The sequence below is a fragment of the Arachis hypogaea genome, chromosome 10, assembly GCF_003086295.3.
Source record: "Arachis hypogaea cultivar Tifrunner chromosome 10, arahy.Tifrunner.gnm2.J5K5, whole genome shotgun sequence".
Taxonomy (NCBI): Eukaryota; Viridiplantae; Streptophyta; class Magnoliopsida; order Fabales; family Fabaceae; genus Arachis; species Arachis hypogaea.
The window spans coordinates 1,696,559-1,716,233 of NC_092045.1; the positions used below are offsets into that span (position 1 = coordinate 1,696,559).

Below are 19,675 nucleotides of genomic sequence, written 5' to 3' on the forward strand. Positions count from 1 at the left end.
TATATAACATAAATATTATTTTTCAATTATATATATTTCATATATTCCAGAAAGATATATATAGCCACTAAAATGGACGTGATCATCATATGCACCAGCTATTCATTCAGTTTGAGTATTTGACAATTTGTAGTGATGTTAGCCTGTTCAAGAATTAGATTACACATATAAGTCTGGAAACCATCTTTTAGAATTAGCCAGATTTTTCGGTCTAATTCATTGAATTGACAAATCTCCTCTAAAAATAATAAGAAAGAGTTAATATCAATTTTGAATGTGAAAAATTTAAATTTTAACTTCATAAATATAAAATTTTCGTTGATTAATTATTAACTGATTTTTGTTCCAATGCATATAAAATTAAAATCCATTTATTATATAGAAGCTCCTTTTTTTATGTTAAAATGCAAAATATGCTGATAAAAACTTGCCATGCAGAAAAGATTATTGCGCGTAGAAACGTTGGAAGATAGAAGGTCAAAAAAGTTGATGACCGATGGGGCTTTAATTTATGATTTAAACTTTCAATACTTATCATTGTTTTAAATATATAAGAAATGCTAGAAGTAATATGTTTAATAAAAAAAAGAAATTAATAATACTAACTTAAATATATAAAATATTAATCACTTAATAAATTTAAAGGTGCTTAAATATTTATCGCCTTAAAAGAAAAGCACTAAACCAACTGTGTTTAATTTTTTTAAACAAGCAATCTCAATACAATAAAATAGAGCGATAAAGTCTCAAATAAAATCTCAAACACCAATATCTATCCAATTATAACCTAAAAATTATTTTTAGTGTTATCTTCGATATTGTCATCAACAACAAAAAAGATTTATATTATTCCACTCTTTATAACTGGTCAAAAAATTGTGAAACACCTTTTTTACTCTGGCTTCTTTGTTGTTAAAGATTTACCCATTTATCTTTAGTCAAACATTCTAAATAACTTCAAAGAAGCATATAAACCACTTGTTACGCTCCTCTTTTCGGTTAACGATACCTATCCAACTCCCAAAATATTTTTTCAGTGAATCTGGAATAGTCCACCGCCTTTTAAAATTAGATAGTCATTCACACCACACATATCAGGTAAACTCACAACCAAAAAATAAGTGGTGAATATGTTCAACATCTTTTTTATACAACACACCTATGTTATCACCGTGGCTAATAATTCATAGTCTATGTAATCTTTCTTTGATATTTACTCTTCCTATCAAAATAAATGAGATAAATAACTCCATTTGTGGTGGAACCAAACCGTTATATAATGTTCTGGTGAAATTATAACTAGTGATGTTCTTCGAGAGTGTTTCTAACCACAGCACCTATACAAAAGAGTTAGTTGAGAAAATATTTTTCTTGTCAAACTTCTATACAACTCTATCTTGCGTATCACGTGCTATTTTTATAGGCCTTAAAGTCTCGTACAATTGGTTCACTAATTCCAACTCCCAAACCATTTCTACATTTCTCCTTATTTCATAGAAATTTTCTCTACAACGAAATTAACTTTTCTACTACTGCTTTTGGCATCTTATACAAACTCAAATAGTACACCAGCAAACTATTCAGTACAAATTTAATTAGGGCTGCACATGAATCGGATAATATTCACATATCCGCAGTAATTATCCGCATCCGATCCGAATTTTGCGGATATTATCCAATCCGCAGAGCCATCGGATTGAATCCGCACTATGGTCGGATCGGATTGCGGATTCGACAGTGATATCCGCGGATCCAATCCGCAAATCCGCATATCCGCACATCACATATAAATAGCATAGTTTAAGAAAGTAAACCCTAATATAATATGAATTTTAGTGTGTTATTTTATGAATTTTATGATATTTTGTTTTTAACTTTTTATGTTGTACTTCAACTTAGAATAATTAAACTTAAATCTTGTGTTATTATTTTATTTTTGTTATTCAAGAGAACTATTATTAATAATATTCTAGGAGTAACTAGGTTTAAACAGATAAAAAATGAATTTTCTAGATATTTTTTGTAAAAATAGCCAAACAAAATCTCAAAATAGTTTTTTTTTGAATTATACGGATATATCCGATATGCGGATCAGATCAGATCGGATCCGGCCTTAAAAAATACGGATATCGCATCCGATCCGATTCGATAAGTGCAGTGCGAATCGAATAAAATTTTAAACTATATCCAATCTGATCCGATCCGTGTGCAACCCTAAATTTAATAAAGACTAATTTACCTACTTTATTGAGCACTTTTACCTTTCATAAATTAAATTTTTCCTTCACTTTATTAATTATCAAATTTCAAGTGTTAACCCACTTTAAAGTTGCTCTTAAAAAAATTTTAAGATGTTTGACTGAAAAGTTAGCCTTCTTACATCTCAATAAATTTTGCACATATTATAAATCCAACCAACCGTGTTTAATTTGTAACATTGAAAGCTCTTAAGCAAAAATGAGTTTTTAGAGTCGAAAATCCTTACGTTATTAGTGTTTCTATTGACAAATCCAAACTAAAAATATTATTTTATTGATATAATGAATTAATTATAAAATTATTGATTGGTTAGTTAAATGTTAATTAATATTAATTGACATATTAACTTGGCCAACTAAAATATTTTATCAGTTATATTTGGTGTCTAAATATTTTATTACTTGAGATGTATACATAGTTTTTTTATTTTATTTTTTGAGAGAAATGTAGTACTGAAAATAATGGAAACAATGAAACAATCCTAGTTTACACTGAAAAACAAACTTGTGAACAAGTTGCTATTAACTTTGGGGATGACACATTCAAATTAAAGTAGTGATTAATGAAATGGGAGTTTTCAAAGTCAGGTACATGAAGACCAGTGCATATAAATAGAAACTTACTAACTATGCATGAAAACACAAACTAAAAACCTCTCTTATCTGATTCCCAAAATTCCAAATTGCAGTTGGCTCTCTCTTGAATTAATCAGAGAGCAAAACTATTTTCTCAATCTGAAAAGCAGCAATGCAAACCCCAGTGAAGTTCTCAAGCTGCAGAGGCGTGACATTTGAGATCAATAATCCTCATGAAAACCCTTTTACCGTAACAGAACGTTCCATCAGCAAAAGGTTGTGGCCATTTGCCTCCAACTCTAAGGTCTTCCCTTCATTTTCAGTTCAAAGATCCACCAGCAGGGCCAGTAGCCATTTCTGTGACCTCGACCTCGATGACGACGACGAAGAAAATGACGAAGCTCTCCAAGAAGAAGACAACAACAATGATGTGGAGAAGCAGCAGGAGCAGGAAAAGCCATTTGCCAAGCCAGCTGTTCCTCCTGCTCCTGCTGCTCCAAAGAAGAGTGACATGAGACTCTCGGTTATACTTCTAGACCAAGGGTTGTTCACTGTGTACAAGCGTCTCTTCACGGTTTCGCTGATCTTGAACATCACTGCCCTGGTTGTTGCTGCCACGGGCCATTTTCCCTATGCAAGGAACAACGCTGCTCTATTCTCCATTGCCAACATACTTGCTTTGATTCTCTGCAGAAGCGAGCTTTTCTTGAGACTTATCTTTTACCTTGCCGTCAAGATCCTAGGGAGATCATGGGTTCCTCTCTTCATCAAAACCGCCACCACTTCTCTTCTGCAAAGCGTAGGAGGCATACACAGTGGCTGCGGCATCTCCTCCATCGCGTGGCTTCTGTATGCTTTGATCCTCACACTCAAGCAAAGAGACAACACTTCACCGGAGATCATTGCTGTCTCCAGCGCCATTCTCGGCTTCCTCTGTATCTCTTCACTGGCTGCATTCCCTCTCGTTCGCCATCTCCATCACAACATCTTCGAGAGATTGCACCGTTTCTCGGGATGGTTCGCACTTGCCCTTGTGTGGGCTTTCATAATACTCAGAATCTCCTATGATCCAACAACAAAATCGTACAGAAATGAAGTTGGAAACGCTTTGGTCCATAGCCAAGAGTTCTGGATGACAGTGGCCATCACAGTGCTCATAGTGGCTCCTTGGTTGACAGTGAGGCGTGTCCCGGTTAGAGTTACAAGCGCTTCCGGCCACGCTTCCATCATCAAATTCGAAGGAGGAATAAAGGCAGGGATACTTGGAAGGATTAGCCCTCATCCTTTATCTGAGTGGCACGCGTTTGGGATAATCTCGGATGACAAGAAAGAGCACATGATGCTGGCCGGTGCAGTCGGAGACTTCACGAAATCTTTGGTGGCAAAGCCTCCAACGCACCTGTGGGTTCGGCAAGTGCACTTTGCAGGACTCCCTTATCTCACAAACATGTATGATAGGGTGTTGTTGGTAGCCACCGGGTCTGGAATATGTGTGTTCCTTTCGTTCCTCTTGCAGCCATGTAAGGCAGAGGTGTGCGTGCTCTGGGTCACAAAGGGTGTTGAACAGAACTTTGGAAAGGAGATTAAGGAAATGATGAGTGGCCACTCGAAAGAGAAGGTTATAGTTCATGACACTGCTGTGCTTGGTAGGCCAAACGTGTCTGAGATGAGTGTCAATGCTGCCAACAACTTTGGTGCTCAAGTCGTCATTGTCACAAGCAATCCTCAAAGAAGCAGAGATGTTGTCAATGCATGCAAAGCTAATGGAATTGCAGCCTTTGGTCCCATTTGGGATTCCTAGTTCTTCCATCTCTAATATATTGCTTCTTAATTTTGTTTAATATATTGTTCATGTGTCTGCTTGTACTGTTTATTATCCCGTGAAAACTCAGGTGCAGTTGACTTCACGACCGTTAGATGAAAATTTAGTCAAATCAGTCAAATCATCTAATAGCTCTAGTCAAATCATCTAATAGCTCTTAAATATCAACTTCACGTGAAATCGACTGTACTTGAATTTTTACCTTATTATCCTCGCAAGTAGCTAGGCTTCTAATATGTTAACTGTATGTAAATCACACAAAAAACTTTGTGTGCTAGGATGTTGGTGTGTCCATGTGTTTGGGCACATTCTTTTACAAGTATTGCACTCAATTAATATGCCATACATGCATCTTTTGTTTTCAATTGTATCTTAACATATAATAATGAAAAAATTTCTCTAATATATGTGAACATATATACTAAAAACAATTTTATTTTGACGTATCTAAATTTTTTATATTTTGTTTCAATTGTATTTTTAACGTTTTAAAAAATTTAATGATATTAAAAAACATTAAAAACAAAATTAAAACAAATTGAACCTTAAAAATATTCTTAAAATTTTTAAAAATGCTTAAGACAAAAAAAGTATAATTTATTATATTATTTTTCTTAATTCTTTAATTTGTAATGTCTAAATAAAATGTGTTTTTACTACTTGATATTTTACGAAAAAAAAATATAAAAATCAGTATTTTTATTAAAATTTGACTAATACTTAATTAATAAAAAAATAAATAATTTCATATTATTAAATATAATTTTACATTATTAAAAATATTAATAATAATTAATTAATAACTAATTAACTATAAATTACAAAATTTACTCGTCTCTTAATAATTCTCTTTTACAAATTATCTTTTGATTTTTGGTCTTTTATAGTACTTGATAGTCACTTCACTATCTATCTTTGATTAATTTGGTGATAATTTATGCACTTTGAAATGTTCTACATTCTAGACATAAAAGATAAGAAGAATGTTTTCTCCGTTTTGACTATCTATGGGGTTATTACCGTTTTTCCTCGTAGACTGTAACCACTAACCACTCCGGCACTCCCTTTTCAATTTGGCGCAAAGGAAAGTCATATGCCTTATAAATTAAGGGAGCTACTCAAATGAAGATGCAAAAAACATCTTTTTATGAAGATGCTTTGTATAAAAGTGTGATTTATTGATTTGGCCACACTTCAAATAAAAACAACACTTTTATAACATATCAAAATCTAACCCTACACTCCATCATCTAAGGGTCAAAAAGAAAAATCATCACATGAAGACAATTATAATATCTTCATGGGAGTACCCACCATAAATTAAATATGGAATAATGTCAATTTTACTGTGTCTCTATGAGTTGTTGAATTGATCTTTTTGTAGTAAATTTGATTTTTTTAAAATGATTTATTTTTATATTTTTTAAATTACATATTAATTTTATTTTTGTCAGTAAACAAACATCATCTTTTAGCTATTATAGCATTCTCCATATATATTTTGTCAATTACTCAAATTAGCACGGCATGTATTTTCTCCCCCTTCTTAATCAGCCCAAATCAACTAAAATTATCTTATTTTTATATTTATTAATTACTTCTAAAATAATTAGATAATATTAAAGATTATATATATATATATAATTATAAATATGAAATTAAATAAAATAACTTTTGATTATTAACTCTTTGGCATTACTCCTTTGAATAATGATGGATAGAACATAATTTTCGCTACCTACTTAATTTCCGTCAACTTACTACTTTGTACTTACATGCACGGTGAAAAGGTAACATCTCATTTCAATATGGGGACCCATTCAATATTTAGGAGAAATTTTCCAAATTCATATTCAAAGATATTATTATAACAAAAATATTTAAACGACAACAAAAAATTGATTAAAATAGTCCAAACATTCTATAATTATTGCTGAATAAATAAATAATTTTAAATATAATAAATATATAATTATAAACCTTATATATATAAAATTATAACTATTAAATTAAATAAAATAATTTTGAGTTATTACCTCTCAAGTATTACTTTAATAATGCCAGGAGTTAATTTTTTTAATCAATATTTTTTTCAAAAATTATTTTAATTATCTTAAATTTTAAATTATAAATCATAAATTCTTAATCCTAAATTCTAAATCTTTTAAAAGATGGTGAGTGGTTATTCGAAGAAAAAGTAATATAATTTACAATGTACCTAGATATCTTTTAAAAATTGTCCATCATTTAATCTTTAAAAAAATTTAAAAAATAAGTAAATTTTCATAAAAAATAAACAACTTCTTATAAAAGTAAATATTTAAATTAATTAAATAATATTATTTAAATAAAAAGACTGATTAAAAGCTGAAAATTTAAAAGATAAGTAGCATTTTTCTATGGCTCATGATACTTATGTTCTTGGTAGGTCAAATGTGTCTGAGCTGAGTTGAATGTGAGTGCTGCGAGAAAAGGTCATTGTGACAAGAAAAATCCTGAAGGAGGCAGAGATGTTTCCAATGCATACAAAGCTCAACGACTATTCAGATGAAAATGTCTTTTATACAAAGATAGACGTATTTAATAGTCACGTTTTTCTTTTTGGATGCTCAAATAAATTCAATCCTAATTAAGCGCAGTAGGCAGTACAGTGAATGCGGATTATGGTGAAACAATACACATAATAGAGTCAACAAAGCAATAATAAAAAGACAGAGCTACTTTGATAGGCATAACTAACGAAACTAAATGCTGAATGAAGTAGTTAACAAGGGAAGGTGTTATTTGAATGTCATTGTTACATTTATGTCTATGGTATGATAAAGGGAGAGGACTTGAGAGGGGGCCTTGAGAAAGGACCGTTAACTAGACCCCTAGCTATGTGCCTGTAAGATGCTTCTGTCAAGTGAATTCCATCCCAGTTAGGATACTTGGATGGATCTGGACATGCGTTTGAGCCAATGTGACCACACCTTGCTGAATTGTTGAAATTGAATGGTCCACCTCCTCCACAGCATGCTCTTAATGTCCTTCGGAACCCTGCACCAACATGATTCATTATTGTACGTACATTAACTAATTATCTTCGAGGAATAAATTACCATTTGTAGCCATAAAAAATACAAACGCTGACAAATGTACTTATATAAGAATAAAACGATAATTGTAACCACTGAAGATGACTTCTGTGTGCCAAGAGTACTCTAACGGAACCAACGTCTGGGTACTCTTGGCACAGGGAGGTCATCTTCCATGGTGACAATTGTTGTTTTATTCTTATATGGATATAGTATCTTTCATGTATACAAATGATAATTTATTCTATCTTCAAGTGTATTGCAATAGCTAACCATAGTGCCCTGGTGCACGGTAGAAACGTTGCGCTGCACCGTAATAGTCAGCATAGATGATCCTTGCTTGAGGGTATTTGTGCCTTAGATTCCTTAAGGCAAGTTGGAGCTGTTCGTTATGGTACATTGCAAAACCGTTGAAGGCATTCAAGCATCCATTTTCATCGTAGTCCCCTTTGTTTGGGCTTCTAAACAAGGTCAGGTACACAGCTGAGCACCCAACTGGCAAATTTCCCGGCACCACTAACTCTACTGCTCCTTCTTCTATCAATGCCTACCAAAATAGAAATTCATTTCATGTAATTTATATTCTATATTTCTATCATAATGTGCTCTATTTGATGTAACAAGTAACATACCCTGGTGGCGTTTGTTATTGCTTCAACAACTACAGGAACGTTATTTAGTAGTTGGCTAACGTTTCCACCAAAAACTGCCGCATAGTTATAATCATTACCACCTATCTCCCCCACCATGAATAGAGAATTCTTGAAGTAGTTATCACAATCTGCGACATATAATAAAAAGCAGAGAATGATGGATAGTGTCAAGTTCTATCACAAGAGTTTCGTTTTGGTGGTTAGGGTGACCTTGTTTAGTGGTGCAAAGAGAGGGTTTAAGCTTCCTGAACCAGCCAAGCTGAACGTTCAATGAATCACGAGTCCACAAAGCTTTTCCAATTCCCCTTTGGATGAAGAAATCTGCATCTAGCGCAGTGGCTCCAGCAACAGCAAAATTCACTCCTTGCTTAATGTTTTGTCCATTGCTTAGGTTCAGATACGGTGGCAAAAGTGGCAAACCATATGCCTCAGCTATACATTCATAAAGTGATTCATTATCACTAATAATGAGTTTATATTATATTATGGTGGAAATTCAGGTGTAGTCGACTTCACGTGAAGTTGATAATTGAGAGTCGTTAGATGAAATTTTAGTCCAATCAGTCAAATCTAACCGCTCTCAGTTATCAACTTCACGTAAAGTCGACTGCACCTGAATTTCCACCTTATATTGTATGTATAAGCCTACAATTTTCTTTTTCTTTTACACTTTTTGTTGAAATGCAGCAAAGGGGTAAAAGGAGTAGGCACATGAATAGTTATATCTCTGACAAATAGATTTTTGTATACACTTCACTTTCACGTACCTATGAAATCAATTATCAGTCGGCCATCGGAGCAGCGGCCGGTGGCCTTTCTAAAGAAGGTTACCCCATAAGGAAGCTTTCCGATGACGGGGAATTGAATGGCACCAGAGGCAAGGAAATTGCCAGTGTCACTCAATGAGTCACCAAAGTTGAAAACAGACTTATATGGAATAGGACTTGGAACTGAAACAACCTTATCATGGAAACAACATGAGAAATATCCTATGATTAAGAGGATATAGAACTTCATCATGTTGTTAGCGTAAAGGTATGAATGAAGAAGCCAAACAATGTACATGATTAGATTTTTAATAATGAGGCATTTATAAGCCAACAGACTCAACTAGTCTATATTTGCAGTTGAGCTTTAAATGTTGCCACGGATACCATCTTTTCATCAGAAAGTTCCTTGTACTCGTTTAATTATGTAATTCATTTAAAAACGGAGAGTCATGAGTTGTAAGATGTAGGTAATTAGCTGGAGTTTTTATTGTCATTGAAAGAGGACCATCATTATTAGATTCAAATGAAACTCACATATAAATGAATGAAAACTGATACTTGTATGGACTATCAGTGCTTAGCTTCTTGCCTCTTGTAGGTTATAGCTTAGCAACGCTGCTTTAGTTAAGAGAAAAAACATTTTAAAAATTCGTTTTCAATTTTATCAAGTTTGAAAAGCTTTTTACTTTCTCCAACAATATAGCCAGAGGAAAAATGGCCAATCAATTTAATCTGCTTACATCTTTCTTTTGTTTTCTTTTCTGGCTGCTAACCACATCTTTATTATTCTTACCGGCCGTGGGGTTCAAGTTATTAGCATTATTGACCTTTCCACTTAAAAGTTGTATTTAATCACAATTGAAAGCTGAGACTGTGTGAACTGAGATACTGTGTGCTCTATATTATTTTAGATTCATCAAACCAGAAAACCACAATTTTGAGGCCATCACAGCTCTTGGATCATCAGAGCTTTCTGTTTCTTTTTTAACCTTTAACAATATCAAAAATACAATGCTTGTATTTTATTTTATTCTTTGTTTCATTGCATAGTTATTCAAATCTCCAGCGGTCTCTCAATTGTAGAACAAGTGAGACTAAACTTAGGAAAGGTGTATGGTCCATATACTAACCCCTTGGCCATCCATCTATATGCAGACTCAGTAAAATGATAACCATCCCAGTAAATATATTCTGAAGGATCATCACAAGCTATGACCCCTGCATCGCCACATAGCGCCGTATCGTTGAAATTGTATGGTCCTCCACCTCCACAGCAAACCTTGATATAATCTGTACCAAACCCTGCAATTAACATTAAAAGTAAACTCAACTTTGAAGTTTAATTTCAAAGAACCTACTGATTCAAGTGGATTCCTGCTATGACTGAAACAGTTCTGTTTATTTGCATCCCAGAAGCTTTAATATGATATAAAAGTTAAGAGAAGATAATTACCAAATTGTTTTGGAGATCGGTACATGCGCAATGCATCATGGAAATAATCTGCATAGATGATATTGACATGGGGATACAACACTTGAAGCCGACGAAGCTCGATTTGAAGCAGCTGATTGTGGTAACCAAAGAAGTTGTTTAACCATTTCAAACAGCCAGATTGGTCATACTCATCTTTTTCCTTGAGTGCTAACCTTGTTAAATAGGCTGGATTGCATCCAAGTGGTAAACTTCCAGGGACCATAAGCGTTCTAGCACCTAGATCAATCAATTCCTGCATATATTATAGAGCCTTTTTTGAAACACAAATTCATTATCCGAAAAAGAGAGATACTGTATTATTTTCAAGATACATAGGACCAAGAAATGAAGGCTTCTCTCTCTCCCTCTGTAATTAGAAAAAAGTAGGTTGGTATATTGAAAACATATCTAAGCACTTACTATGATAACTGAAGTAACAACAGATACTACTTGGGTTACATAAGATCTTAGCACTTCAAAATCTGTTGTTTCAGACAAGGGATAACCGTAATCATTTCCTCCAATCTCTCCCACAATAAATAAGGAGCTGCGAAGAAATTCCTCACAACCTGCAAGATAGAAGGAGAATAAATCCATAGTCAAATTCTATAATTGATTTACCACTTACCATTCCTCATTATACACTGACATCATATTGTTAATTACTTATCATGTAAAAAGCATGTCAATAAATATAAATAAGTGAATTCTATTATACCCTCTCTAAAATAAAGGATAAATTACCCCTTGTGATATATATATATATATTGAAAGTGATTTACCCGATGAGTTTTATAAAGGGGAAGAGATCTTTACGAATGTAATTGATGCACTTGAAGGTAAAGGAGAGCTTATGGTCCGTGATGATAGAAGTCATAAAGATATTTGGAAAGATTCTTCAGATCCTCAAGTCATAAACACAGTTAAAGACATTGTTGTTGATGATGTCAAATACAAGTTTCAAGGGATGATAAATTTGGACCCTCATGAGATTAAAGACATTGTTGTCGATGAGGTGAAGATCAAGTCGAATTCAATTGCAGACAATATGATTTGCAAGATAAGGGGACAATTATGCACAAGAATTTAATCACTTTCATAAGACAAAAGTTTTGCGGATAGTGAACTCCGAAGATGTTATCACCATACAGAAGAGGGCGGAGGAGGCGCAGTGGGTGTACGCTGAGTTAGTTGGGAAGGAGTTGCGTCTATGTAGCAGGGATTCTCCGTACTCTGGTAGCATAAATGTTGCCACGTGTAACGAGCTGAATACTACTTGCATTTTGTTGATGGATTTGTGAGTTCACCGCAAAGGAATTTCTCCGGTGGTGACAGCCACCACCACCGCTATAAACTGGTGGTGCTAAACTAAATTTAAATAATCACAAGAGAGAAGAAAAAAAAGTAGAGAATATATATCTAATTATTATGGTTAACATTCAATTTAATTGTAATTATAAACACTATATATATCACAGGAGGATAATTTACCCTTTATTTTAGAGAGGACATGGTAGCATTTACCATATAAATATACTTAAAATCTTGATTTCGTTAGATCACAACTACAATGCTATCCTCTCCAGATATAGAAACTAATTGGTAATTTCATTACATGGAGAATTGTATTCAATTACCATAATTGCAGATATATATGTTGGTAATAAGCTTACTTGAAGGAGAAGTGCAGAGATAAGTTAGAACATCCTTGAACCAATCAAGCTGAACCATGAGAGAATAATTGGCGGCTGCGTCAACCACAAACCCCTTCTCTTGGAAGAAAGTGCGGTCCAACGCGGTGGCTCCAGCAACCGCAAAGTTCAGCCCGTGCTGAATGCTGTGACGTGGCACGGCGCCATTCTTGAAACCAAGATACGGTTTCAAATAAGGGATTCCCATATAATCAGCTTAAGTTTAAGAGTGAAGTTAAAACGTTAGAATTTTCGGTGCTCAATCGAAAAAAGAAAAAAGAAAAGAAGTGTACCAATGAAATCGGGGATGAGGCGGCCATCAGAACAGCGACCGTTGGGGTGATGGAAGTAAGAATTGCCGTAAGGAGGGAGGAGGCAGTTGGGGGTCTGTGGCGGGGAGATGAAGCACAAGTTGCCGGTATCAGTTAGGGAATCTCCGAAGCTGAACATTGAAGTGTAACAACCATCGTCGCTCTCTCCCCTCCCCGGAGCAACAAGAGCAACGTGATGTAGTATCAATAGAAAGCAGCAGTGTTGCAGTTTCCGAACTGGAAACGCCATGGTCAAGTTACTTCACTTCACTTCATGCTCGTCTTCGTCCACTCTTCAAAACGTGGCATTATACTATACACAGATCGTTTCCAAGAATTTAAAACGTGGCCAAACTTTTAGAAAACAAAAACAAAATATTCTTTTTTATTAAAGTTAAGATTTTGAAAATCTGAACTAGCCACTAACAATAATATTTTTAGTAAATCATTTTTATCAGCCACTTTATTTATTATTTTTTTCATTTCCATCCATCCAACCTAAATTTGCTAGAGTAGATTTGATTTTGATTATTTTTATATTATGTGACCATCAATAAATAAAATAATTGGTGACTAATTCAGCGGTCTATATATAATGAATAATATTATATGTACACTAAAATCAACAACTAAAATAGGTTAGTCACCAGTATAAAATTAATTTTAATGACTGAATTTGGCGTACGAATAGCATTTTTAATATATAATAAACATGGCTTGCCTTAGTTTATGCTTAACCCTTTTAGAGTTTAAACAATGAAGGGCAACACTTAAAATAAAAGAGTTTGTTAATATTGACTAAGAGAAAGTTTAGAAGGCTAGCAGAATTTGTGGTTTTAACCATCAATTAGTCATCAATAATGTTTTTAATAGTGTCAATTGTATCTAATGATATAGAATCATTTAATTTTCTTTTGATGATTAAGTGGTAGCCAGAATTTAACAAAAATGCTGGTTCTATCACAATGTTATTTATCATTACTGACCAAAAAACCAATGATGATCAGGGTTCAACATAATTAGACCCCTAACACCATACATAATAATACAGCAAATCAAAGCTATGATAATGTTCGGCTATTACAAGACCAGTTCAATCTAACAGAAATCTTATGAATCATGCAGAACTAATACACTTTTGAAGGTACATTTTTCATGACAGCACTATGGTACATTACTCGATGAAGCCTTTTTCTTATATCATTAAATGGTTATTGAAATCTGCAGAGGTTTCAGGTGTGATACAAGAGAAACTAAATTTGGGAAAGGTATATGGTCCATGGAATAAGGCCTTGGCCATCCATCTATATGCAGCCTCAGTAAAATGATAACCATCCCAGTAAATATATTCTGAAGGATCATCACAGGCTATCGCCCCTGCCTCGCCGCATACCGCGGTTTCATTGAAATTGTATGGTCCTCCACCTCCACAACAAACCTTGATAAAATCTCTACAAAACCCTGCAAAAACATTCGGCAAAATCCCGTTTGTTCTGTTTATTAATAGGACAGAAAGTTAAAGAGTATGGTATTACCAAATTGCTGTGGAGAACGGTAAAACCGTAATGCAGCATTGAAATAATCTGCATAGATTATATTCACATGGGGATACAGAACTCGGAGGCGATCTAGTTCAATTTGAAGCAATTCATTGTGCTGTCCGTAGAACTTGTTTAGCCATTTGAGACAACCAGCTTTATCATACTCCTCTTTGTTGGGACTCGCAAGTAATGTTAAATAGGCTGGATTGCAACCAAGTGGTATACTACCAGGAACCATAAGCGTTACAGCCCCTAAATTAATCAGTTCCTGAATAAAATTATGAATTTCAAAATCTTCTGTTCATTAATAAGTCCTACAGAATTTGAACAATTTTGGAATAATGACTACTACTCAACCAACTAACCCTGATCACTGAAGTGATGACTGATACTACTTGGTGTATGTAAGGTGTAAGCATTTGAAGTTCTGTGGTTTCTTCCAAGAGATAACCATAATCATTTACTCCTATCTCTCCCACAATAAATAAGGAGCTGCTAAGAACTTGTTTGCAGCCTGCAATAATACAATTCTTTGTCAATGTTGCAAGTGTGAGGAGTCCATGAAGTTAGTCTCACCTCAAATAAAGCAAGGAAAAGTGAGGAGTTTATAAGATGGGAGACTCATTAACTTAACACCTTAAGGTTTTGAGTTGGATGTGGTGTCTTCTCATCTTATGTTATCTCACTTGATTCCTTTCCAAAATTTCTCTGGTGGTCGAGAGCTCCCCAACAATCCTAACCTACTCTAAACATAAATTCCTTGAAGGAGAAGGTAAAAGGCTTACTTGAAGGAGAAGTGCAGAGAGAAGGCAGAAGCTCCTTGAACCAATCTAACTGAACCATGAGAGAATAGCTGGTGGTTGCATCAACCACAAAGCCCTTGTCTTCAAAGAAAGTGCGGTTCAAAGCCGTGGCTCCAGCGATGGCAAAATTGAGTCCGTGTTGAATGCTGCCACGTGGCACGGCGCCATTCTTGAAGGCCAGATAAGGTCTTAGATGAGGAATGCCCATGTAGTCAGCTTCGTCAAACAGAAAACATGCATATATGACTATGAGCGGAGAGAAATGAAATGGTAACATTAGAAAAGATGGCGTCATCAAGTGTACCAATGAAATCGGTGATGATGCGGCCATCAGAGCAGCGTCCACTGGGATGATGGAAGTAGGTTTCACCGTACGGAGGGATAAGGCAGTTGGGAGTGAGTTCCGCCGAAATGAAGTAGGAGTTTCCTGTATCAGTGATGGAATCTCCGAAGCTGAAGATGGAACTGTAGCGGCCTTGTTTGACATCGCCACCGTCGGCACCAACGTGTATATGTAACTGTAACAGTAGAAACAACAAGCAGCCCCACCGTTGCTGAGGAGATTGATGGTGTTGATTCATTATGATATTCATGATGATGGTGGGTACAGGGTACGAAATCGATATCACTGTCACTTTTAATATCCAACTACTTAGCTTCTTTCACACCTCTTTCTTAACAAGTAAATGGTCAAATTTCTCTTTAAAAAATTACTTATTTTTTAAATTAATTTTTTAAAATATTTTTTAATTAAATTTATTTTTTAAAATATTTTAAATTAATTGTATTAATTATTTTGTTATTTTTTATTGATAGTTTTAAAATTTATTAATATGGCATGTTAAGTAATACGATTATATATATAAATTTTAATTGACTATTAATATAATAAATTTATAAAATTAGATCAAATTAAAATTTAATTAAAAAAAGGACTTGAAGTATTAGAATTCGTCAAATTTAAGATTTATTTGATCTAATTTCATAAGTTTACTGTCCATTAGAATTATTAAGTTGTATTGTAGTGTTAACTAATATATCACATCAATAAATTTTGATATCCTTAATAATAAAAATGATGAAAAGACTTAAGTTGATTAACTTAAACTTTGAAGAATGAATTTGATTAAAAATATTTTTTAAAGATTATTTAAAAAATGAGTAATCTTTCAAAAACTAATTTAGTTATTTACTCTAACAGTACAATCACAACTTATTTACTGCCATATCATATTTTTTATTTCCATAATAATAAATGTTTTGAGAATTTTTACTCGTTTTAAAACTTGAAATTTGAGTAGCTGAGCTTAAAGACGGTTCTTTAGCATTTAACAACATAATTATCACTATTTTTTAAAAAAAGCTGTTACACATATAAGTTTTTTTGGCGTACAAATTTATACAAGTTAGCTAAAATCTAACAAAAATAACTCTCAATTTAAAGAGCGTGTAAACACGCACTTCTTCAACCTTGAATAACGCGAAATTAGAAACGGTTCTTCTTCAACGTTTGTATTCTATGTTCTTCCTCCTCTTCCTTCCCATTCTTCTTCTTCTCATTCTTCTTTGCATTCTTTCTCATTTTTCTTCGCAATCATTCTTTTTTTTTTTGCGTTTTCATCCTCATTGTGGTTCTTTTTATTATTATTATTGTTGCTGCATTTTTTTCTCCTCCTCTTTCTATTAATTTTGCAATATTATGTATTTTTTCTTTGTTTGATTTTTTTTTCAAAAAAAATTATAAGAAAACAAAATAAGAAGATGAGAAAGAGGAAGTAGTACAAGATAAAGAGGAGAAAGAAGAAGAGTTTTAAATTATGCAGAACTTATCAAAATAAAAATACATTCAAATATCTTTTTAGTTACACTCAAATTTGCTGCAAATACAGAAAAATATTTTCTCTAATGTTGCATTTTTTTCTTCATCTTTTTTTCTTATTTCTTTCTTTCTTTTAGTTAAATTAATGTAAGTTCATCCTCTTCCAATTAATTTTGCAATATTATGTGTTTCTTCTTTTTCTTTGTTTGATTTTTTGTTTTTATTCTTGTTAAGAGGGTAAAACAAGAAAAAATTTGAGAAGATAAAACAAAAAAATGAATAAGAAAAAAAGAAAAAAGAAGATAATGATGATGATAAAAAAAAGAAACAGTAGAAGATGAGTAGGAGGAAGAGGAAAAAGAAGAGTTTTAAATTATGCAGAACTTATCAGAATAAAAATACACTCAAATATCTTCATGTTATACCCAAATTTGCTGTAAATACAGAAAAATATTTCTTCCAATACTGCATTTTTTTCTTCTTCTTTTTTTCCTTATTTCTTTCTTTCTTTTAGTTAAATGAATGTAAGTTCATCTTCTTCCAAGTAATTTTACAGCATTATGTGTTTCTTTTTCTTTGTTTGTTTTTTTTTTGTTTTTATTCTTGTTAAGAAAGTAAAACAAGAAGAAATTTGAGAAGATAAAACAAAAAGAAAAAGATGAATAAAAAAAAGAAGATTGTGATGATGATAAAAAGAAGAAGCAGTAGAAGATAAGGAAGAGGAAGGGGAAGAGTTTTGAATTATGCAGAGCTTATCAGGATAAAAATGCATCCAAATATCTTCGTGTTACACCCAAATATCTCCATGTTACACCCAAATTTGCTGTAAATATAGAAAAATATTTCCTCTAATGCTACATTTTTTTTCTTTTGAATTGAACCACACTTCAACCACTTGATTGGATTCAAAACAATAAAAAAGAGGAGAAGAAATTTCAATGAAAAAAGAAGAAAGAAGAGGAGGAGGAAGAGGTGGTGTTGATGACGACGATAACGACGAAGAAGAACCTGCAAGAAGAAGAACATGCAGTAATAATAAGAAGAAGAAAAACGTGTAGTAACGATAATGAAATGCGTGAATATAAATGACTTATAAAGACTTGTATGAAAAAAACGCTTGAATGTAGAGAATAATTTTTTTTTTTTAAATATTTAGGAATCTAACTACAACTTAAGTTAACTCAAATCAATTTTTTGTATTTATAATTTTAAAATTTGAAAAATTAAAATAGTGAGAAGTTGGTTTTTCTTTTTTACAACATACCTATAGTTTATTTCAACCCAATCTCCTCGTAAATTAAGAATTCATTATCCTCTTTAACTTGTTCAATTATTATTAAAAGAATTAATTTCTGTTATTATGATTGATACTAATCATTACTGCTCTAATCTTAGGTTAATTAAACTAAATTTGTAAATCATGATAAAATTTATTTTGTAAATTATAATTTCTAACCAATTTTTTGTAAAACATATAATTTATTCTATGCGACTTGGTAATTTTTGATTGATTAATTTTTTATTTAATTATTAATTACACTGTTAATTTAGATTGCTTAAATTTGACAAAAATTAATATTTACCTATGGTTTGTTACTTTACATTTGAATTCTTGTGTAATTTTTAAAAAAATATTATCCCAATTTAAAATTTTTAAAAACTTTTTTTTAATGTTATTTTTGGGAAAAAATAGAATAATAGAGAAGGAGCTATATTATTTATATTTTTGAATAGTAATACACAGGAGTGTTCAAATCTGAATCGATAAAAAAAATCGTAAAACTGCACCGATTCAAATAAAAAATTAAAACAAATTGCTCAATTTTAGATGTTTTTGAATTTTGGATCAGTTTTATTATGGTTCGGTTTAGTTTGCGGTTTCACTTTACACAATCAAACCAAATTGCATATTGTGTAGATAATAATAATAACAATAATAATAATAATAATAATAATAATAATACCCTTAACATTTAGCAGTGCCGCACACATTTCAGTCCCCACAAACACAAATCCTAACCTAAAAAAGAAACTCTTCTCTCATATTCGTATCTCACTACTCTCATTCACTCACTTTCACCATCACACGCCTTCCGTCGCCTCTTCTTCTCAGTGATGTTGTTGCCGCCTCCTCTTTTCGACAACGCCGTTCGTCACCTCATCTTTTTGATGATGTCGCTACCACTTCCTTTTCTCATTTTTTTACTTGTTTTTATTTAATTTTATGCTGTTACGAGGGAATTTATTCTTGTTTTTGTTAAATTTTGTGTTATTCTCATTATTTCTAATAATCTGATCTTGTTGACTAAAATTTGTTAAACTTTATGTTAAATTAAGCATCCTGTTCTTATTGATTGAATTCAGTTTTTCTTTTAATCTACATATATGAATTAATTTTACTACTTGATAATATGTTTAAGTTACTGATATATATTTATTATATTTGGAGTAATAATCCAAATAGGTCTCCAAAGATTTGGCGGTCCGACAGATTTGTCCCCCAGAAAAATTAACTAGGTCCCAAGTCCCTAAGATTACTAGATATATGTCATATAGGTTCCCAAACCAGGTTGAACAGGTTAACATGATACCCTGTCTCCTACGTGGAAGTTGTAGGTGTGACGTGTCAGGTAAAGCAACACGTGTCATGCTCAGGATAGATTAGTCCCTGAACACGTGGTTGAAACGACGTCGTTTTAGGATAACGCCAAACGACGCCGTTTTGAGGGGACATATTCATCCCCACCTTTGTTCCCTAGTTCTCGAAACTTCGACTTTCTAAAATCAAATAGGTCCCAAAAATTTTGTTATAAGTCAAAAAGGTCCCTGAATTTATAGTATATATATCAAATTGGTCCCCTCGAATTAAGTAACTAGAAC

General features: G+C 32.8%; 4 protein-coding genes across 4 annotated transcripts; 1 reads left to right on the plus strand and 3 right to left on the minus strand.

Annotated features, from left to right (window-relative positions):
* Window positions 1–2,912: 2,912 nt before the first annotated feature.
* Window positions 2,913–4,988, plus strand: LOC112718429 (adenylate-forming reductase 03009-like). Its single transcript, XM_072203997.1, has one exon. The coding sequence runs from the start codon at window positions 3,007–3,009 to the stop codon at window positions 4,633–4,635; it is 1,629 nt and encodes a 542-aa protein (XP_072060098.1). The 5' UTR covers window positions 2,913–3,006; the 3' UTR covers window positions 4,636–4,988.
* A 2,208-nt stretch (window positions 4,989–7,196) lies between these two features.
* Window positions 7,197–9,730, minus strand: LOC112714493 (GDSL esterase/lipase At5g45910). Its single transcript, XM_025766099.3, has 5 exons — window positions 9,154–9,730; window positions 8,597–8,818; window positions 8,366–8,514; window positions 8,007–8,280; window positions 7,197–7,695 (listed from the first exon to the last, which is right to left on the minus strand). Exons 1-5 carry the CDS (start codon window positions 9,449–9,451, stop codon window positions 7,466–7,468), a joined length of 1,173 nt encoding a protein of 390 aa, XP_025621884.1. The 5' UTR covers window positions 9,452–9,730; the 3' UTR covers window positions 7,197–7,465.
* Window positions 9,731–10,028: 298 nt separating this feature from the next.
* On the minus strand, window positions 10,029–12,993 carry LOC112714492 (GDSL esterase/lipase At1g28600). The gene is made up of 5 exons (XM_025766098.3): window positions 12,615–12,993; window positions 12,304–12,537; window positions 11,051–11,199; window positions 10,610–10,883; window positions 10,029–10,458 (listed from the first exon to the last, which is right to left on the minus strand). The coding sequence occupies exons 1-5, from the start codon at window positions 12,880–12,882 to the stop codon at window positions 10,211–10,213; spliced, it is 1,173 nt and encodes a 390-aa protein (XP_025621883.1). The 5' UTR covers window positions 12,883–12,993; the 3' UTR covers window positions 10,029–10,210.
* Window positions 12,994–13,570: 577 nt separating this feature from the next.
* On the minus strand, window positions 13,571–15,636 carry LOC112714491 (GDSL esterase/lipase At1g28600). The gene is made up of 5 exons (XM_025766097.3): window positions 15,281–15,636; window positions 14,959–15,192; window positions 14,539–14,687; window positions 14,168–14,441; window positions 13,571–14,093 (listed from the first exon to the last, which is right to left on the minus strand). The coding sequence occupies exons 1-5, from the start codon at window positions 15,567–15,569 to the stop codon at window positions 13,828–13,830; spliced, it is 1,212 nt and encodes a 403-aa protein (XP_025621882.1). The 5' UTR covers window positions 15,570–15,636; the 3' UTR covers window positions 13,571–13,827.
* Between the last annotated feature and the right edge of the window lie 4,039 nt (window positions 15,637–19,675).

Coding starts and splice junctions, on each gene's coding strand:
- LOC112718429 (XM_072203997.1), top strand. CDS start 3,007: ATGCAAACCCCAGTGAAGTTCTCAAGCTGCAGAGGCGTGACATTTGAG.
- LOC112714491 (XM_025766097.3), bottom strand. CDS start 15,569: ATGAATATCATAATGAATCAACACCATCAATCTCCTCAGCAACGGTGG. Junction 15,193..15,280: donor CATCATCACCGATTTCATTG/GTACACTTGATG, acceptor TGTTTGACGAAG/CTGACTACATGGGCATTCCT. Junction 14,688..14,958: donor TCTCTGCACTTCTCCTTCAA/GTAAGCCTTTTA, acceptor GTATTATTGCAG/GCTGCAAACAAGTTCTTAGC.
- LOC112714492 (XM_025766098.3), bottom strand. CDS start 12,882: ATGGCGTTTCCAGTTCGGAAACTGCAACACTGCTGCTTTCTATTGATA. Junction 10,884..11,050: donor TTGTTACTTCAGTTATCATA/GTAAGTGCTTAG, acceptor TAATATATGCAG/GAATTGATTGATCTAGGTGC. Junction 10,459..10,609: donor CCGATCTCCAAAACAATTTG/GTAATTATCTTC, acceptor TGTTAATTGCAG/GGTTTGGTACAGATTATATC.
- LOC112714493 (XM_025766099.3), bottom strand. CDS start 9,451: ATGTACATTGTTTGGCTTCTTCATTCATACCTTTACGCTAACAACATG. Junction 8,819..9,153: donor ACTGATAATTGATTTCATAG/GTACGTGAAAGT, acceptor ATGAATGTATAG/CTGAGGCATATGGTTTGCCA. Junction 7,696..8,006: donor CCGTGCACCAGGGCACTATG/GTTAGCTATTGC, acceptor ATGTTGGTGCAG/GGTTCCGAAGGACATTAAGA.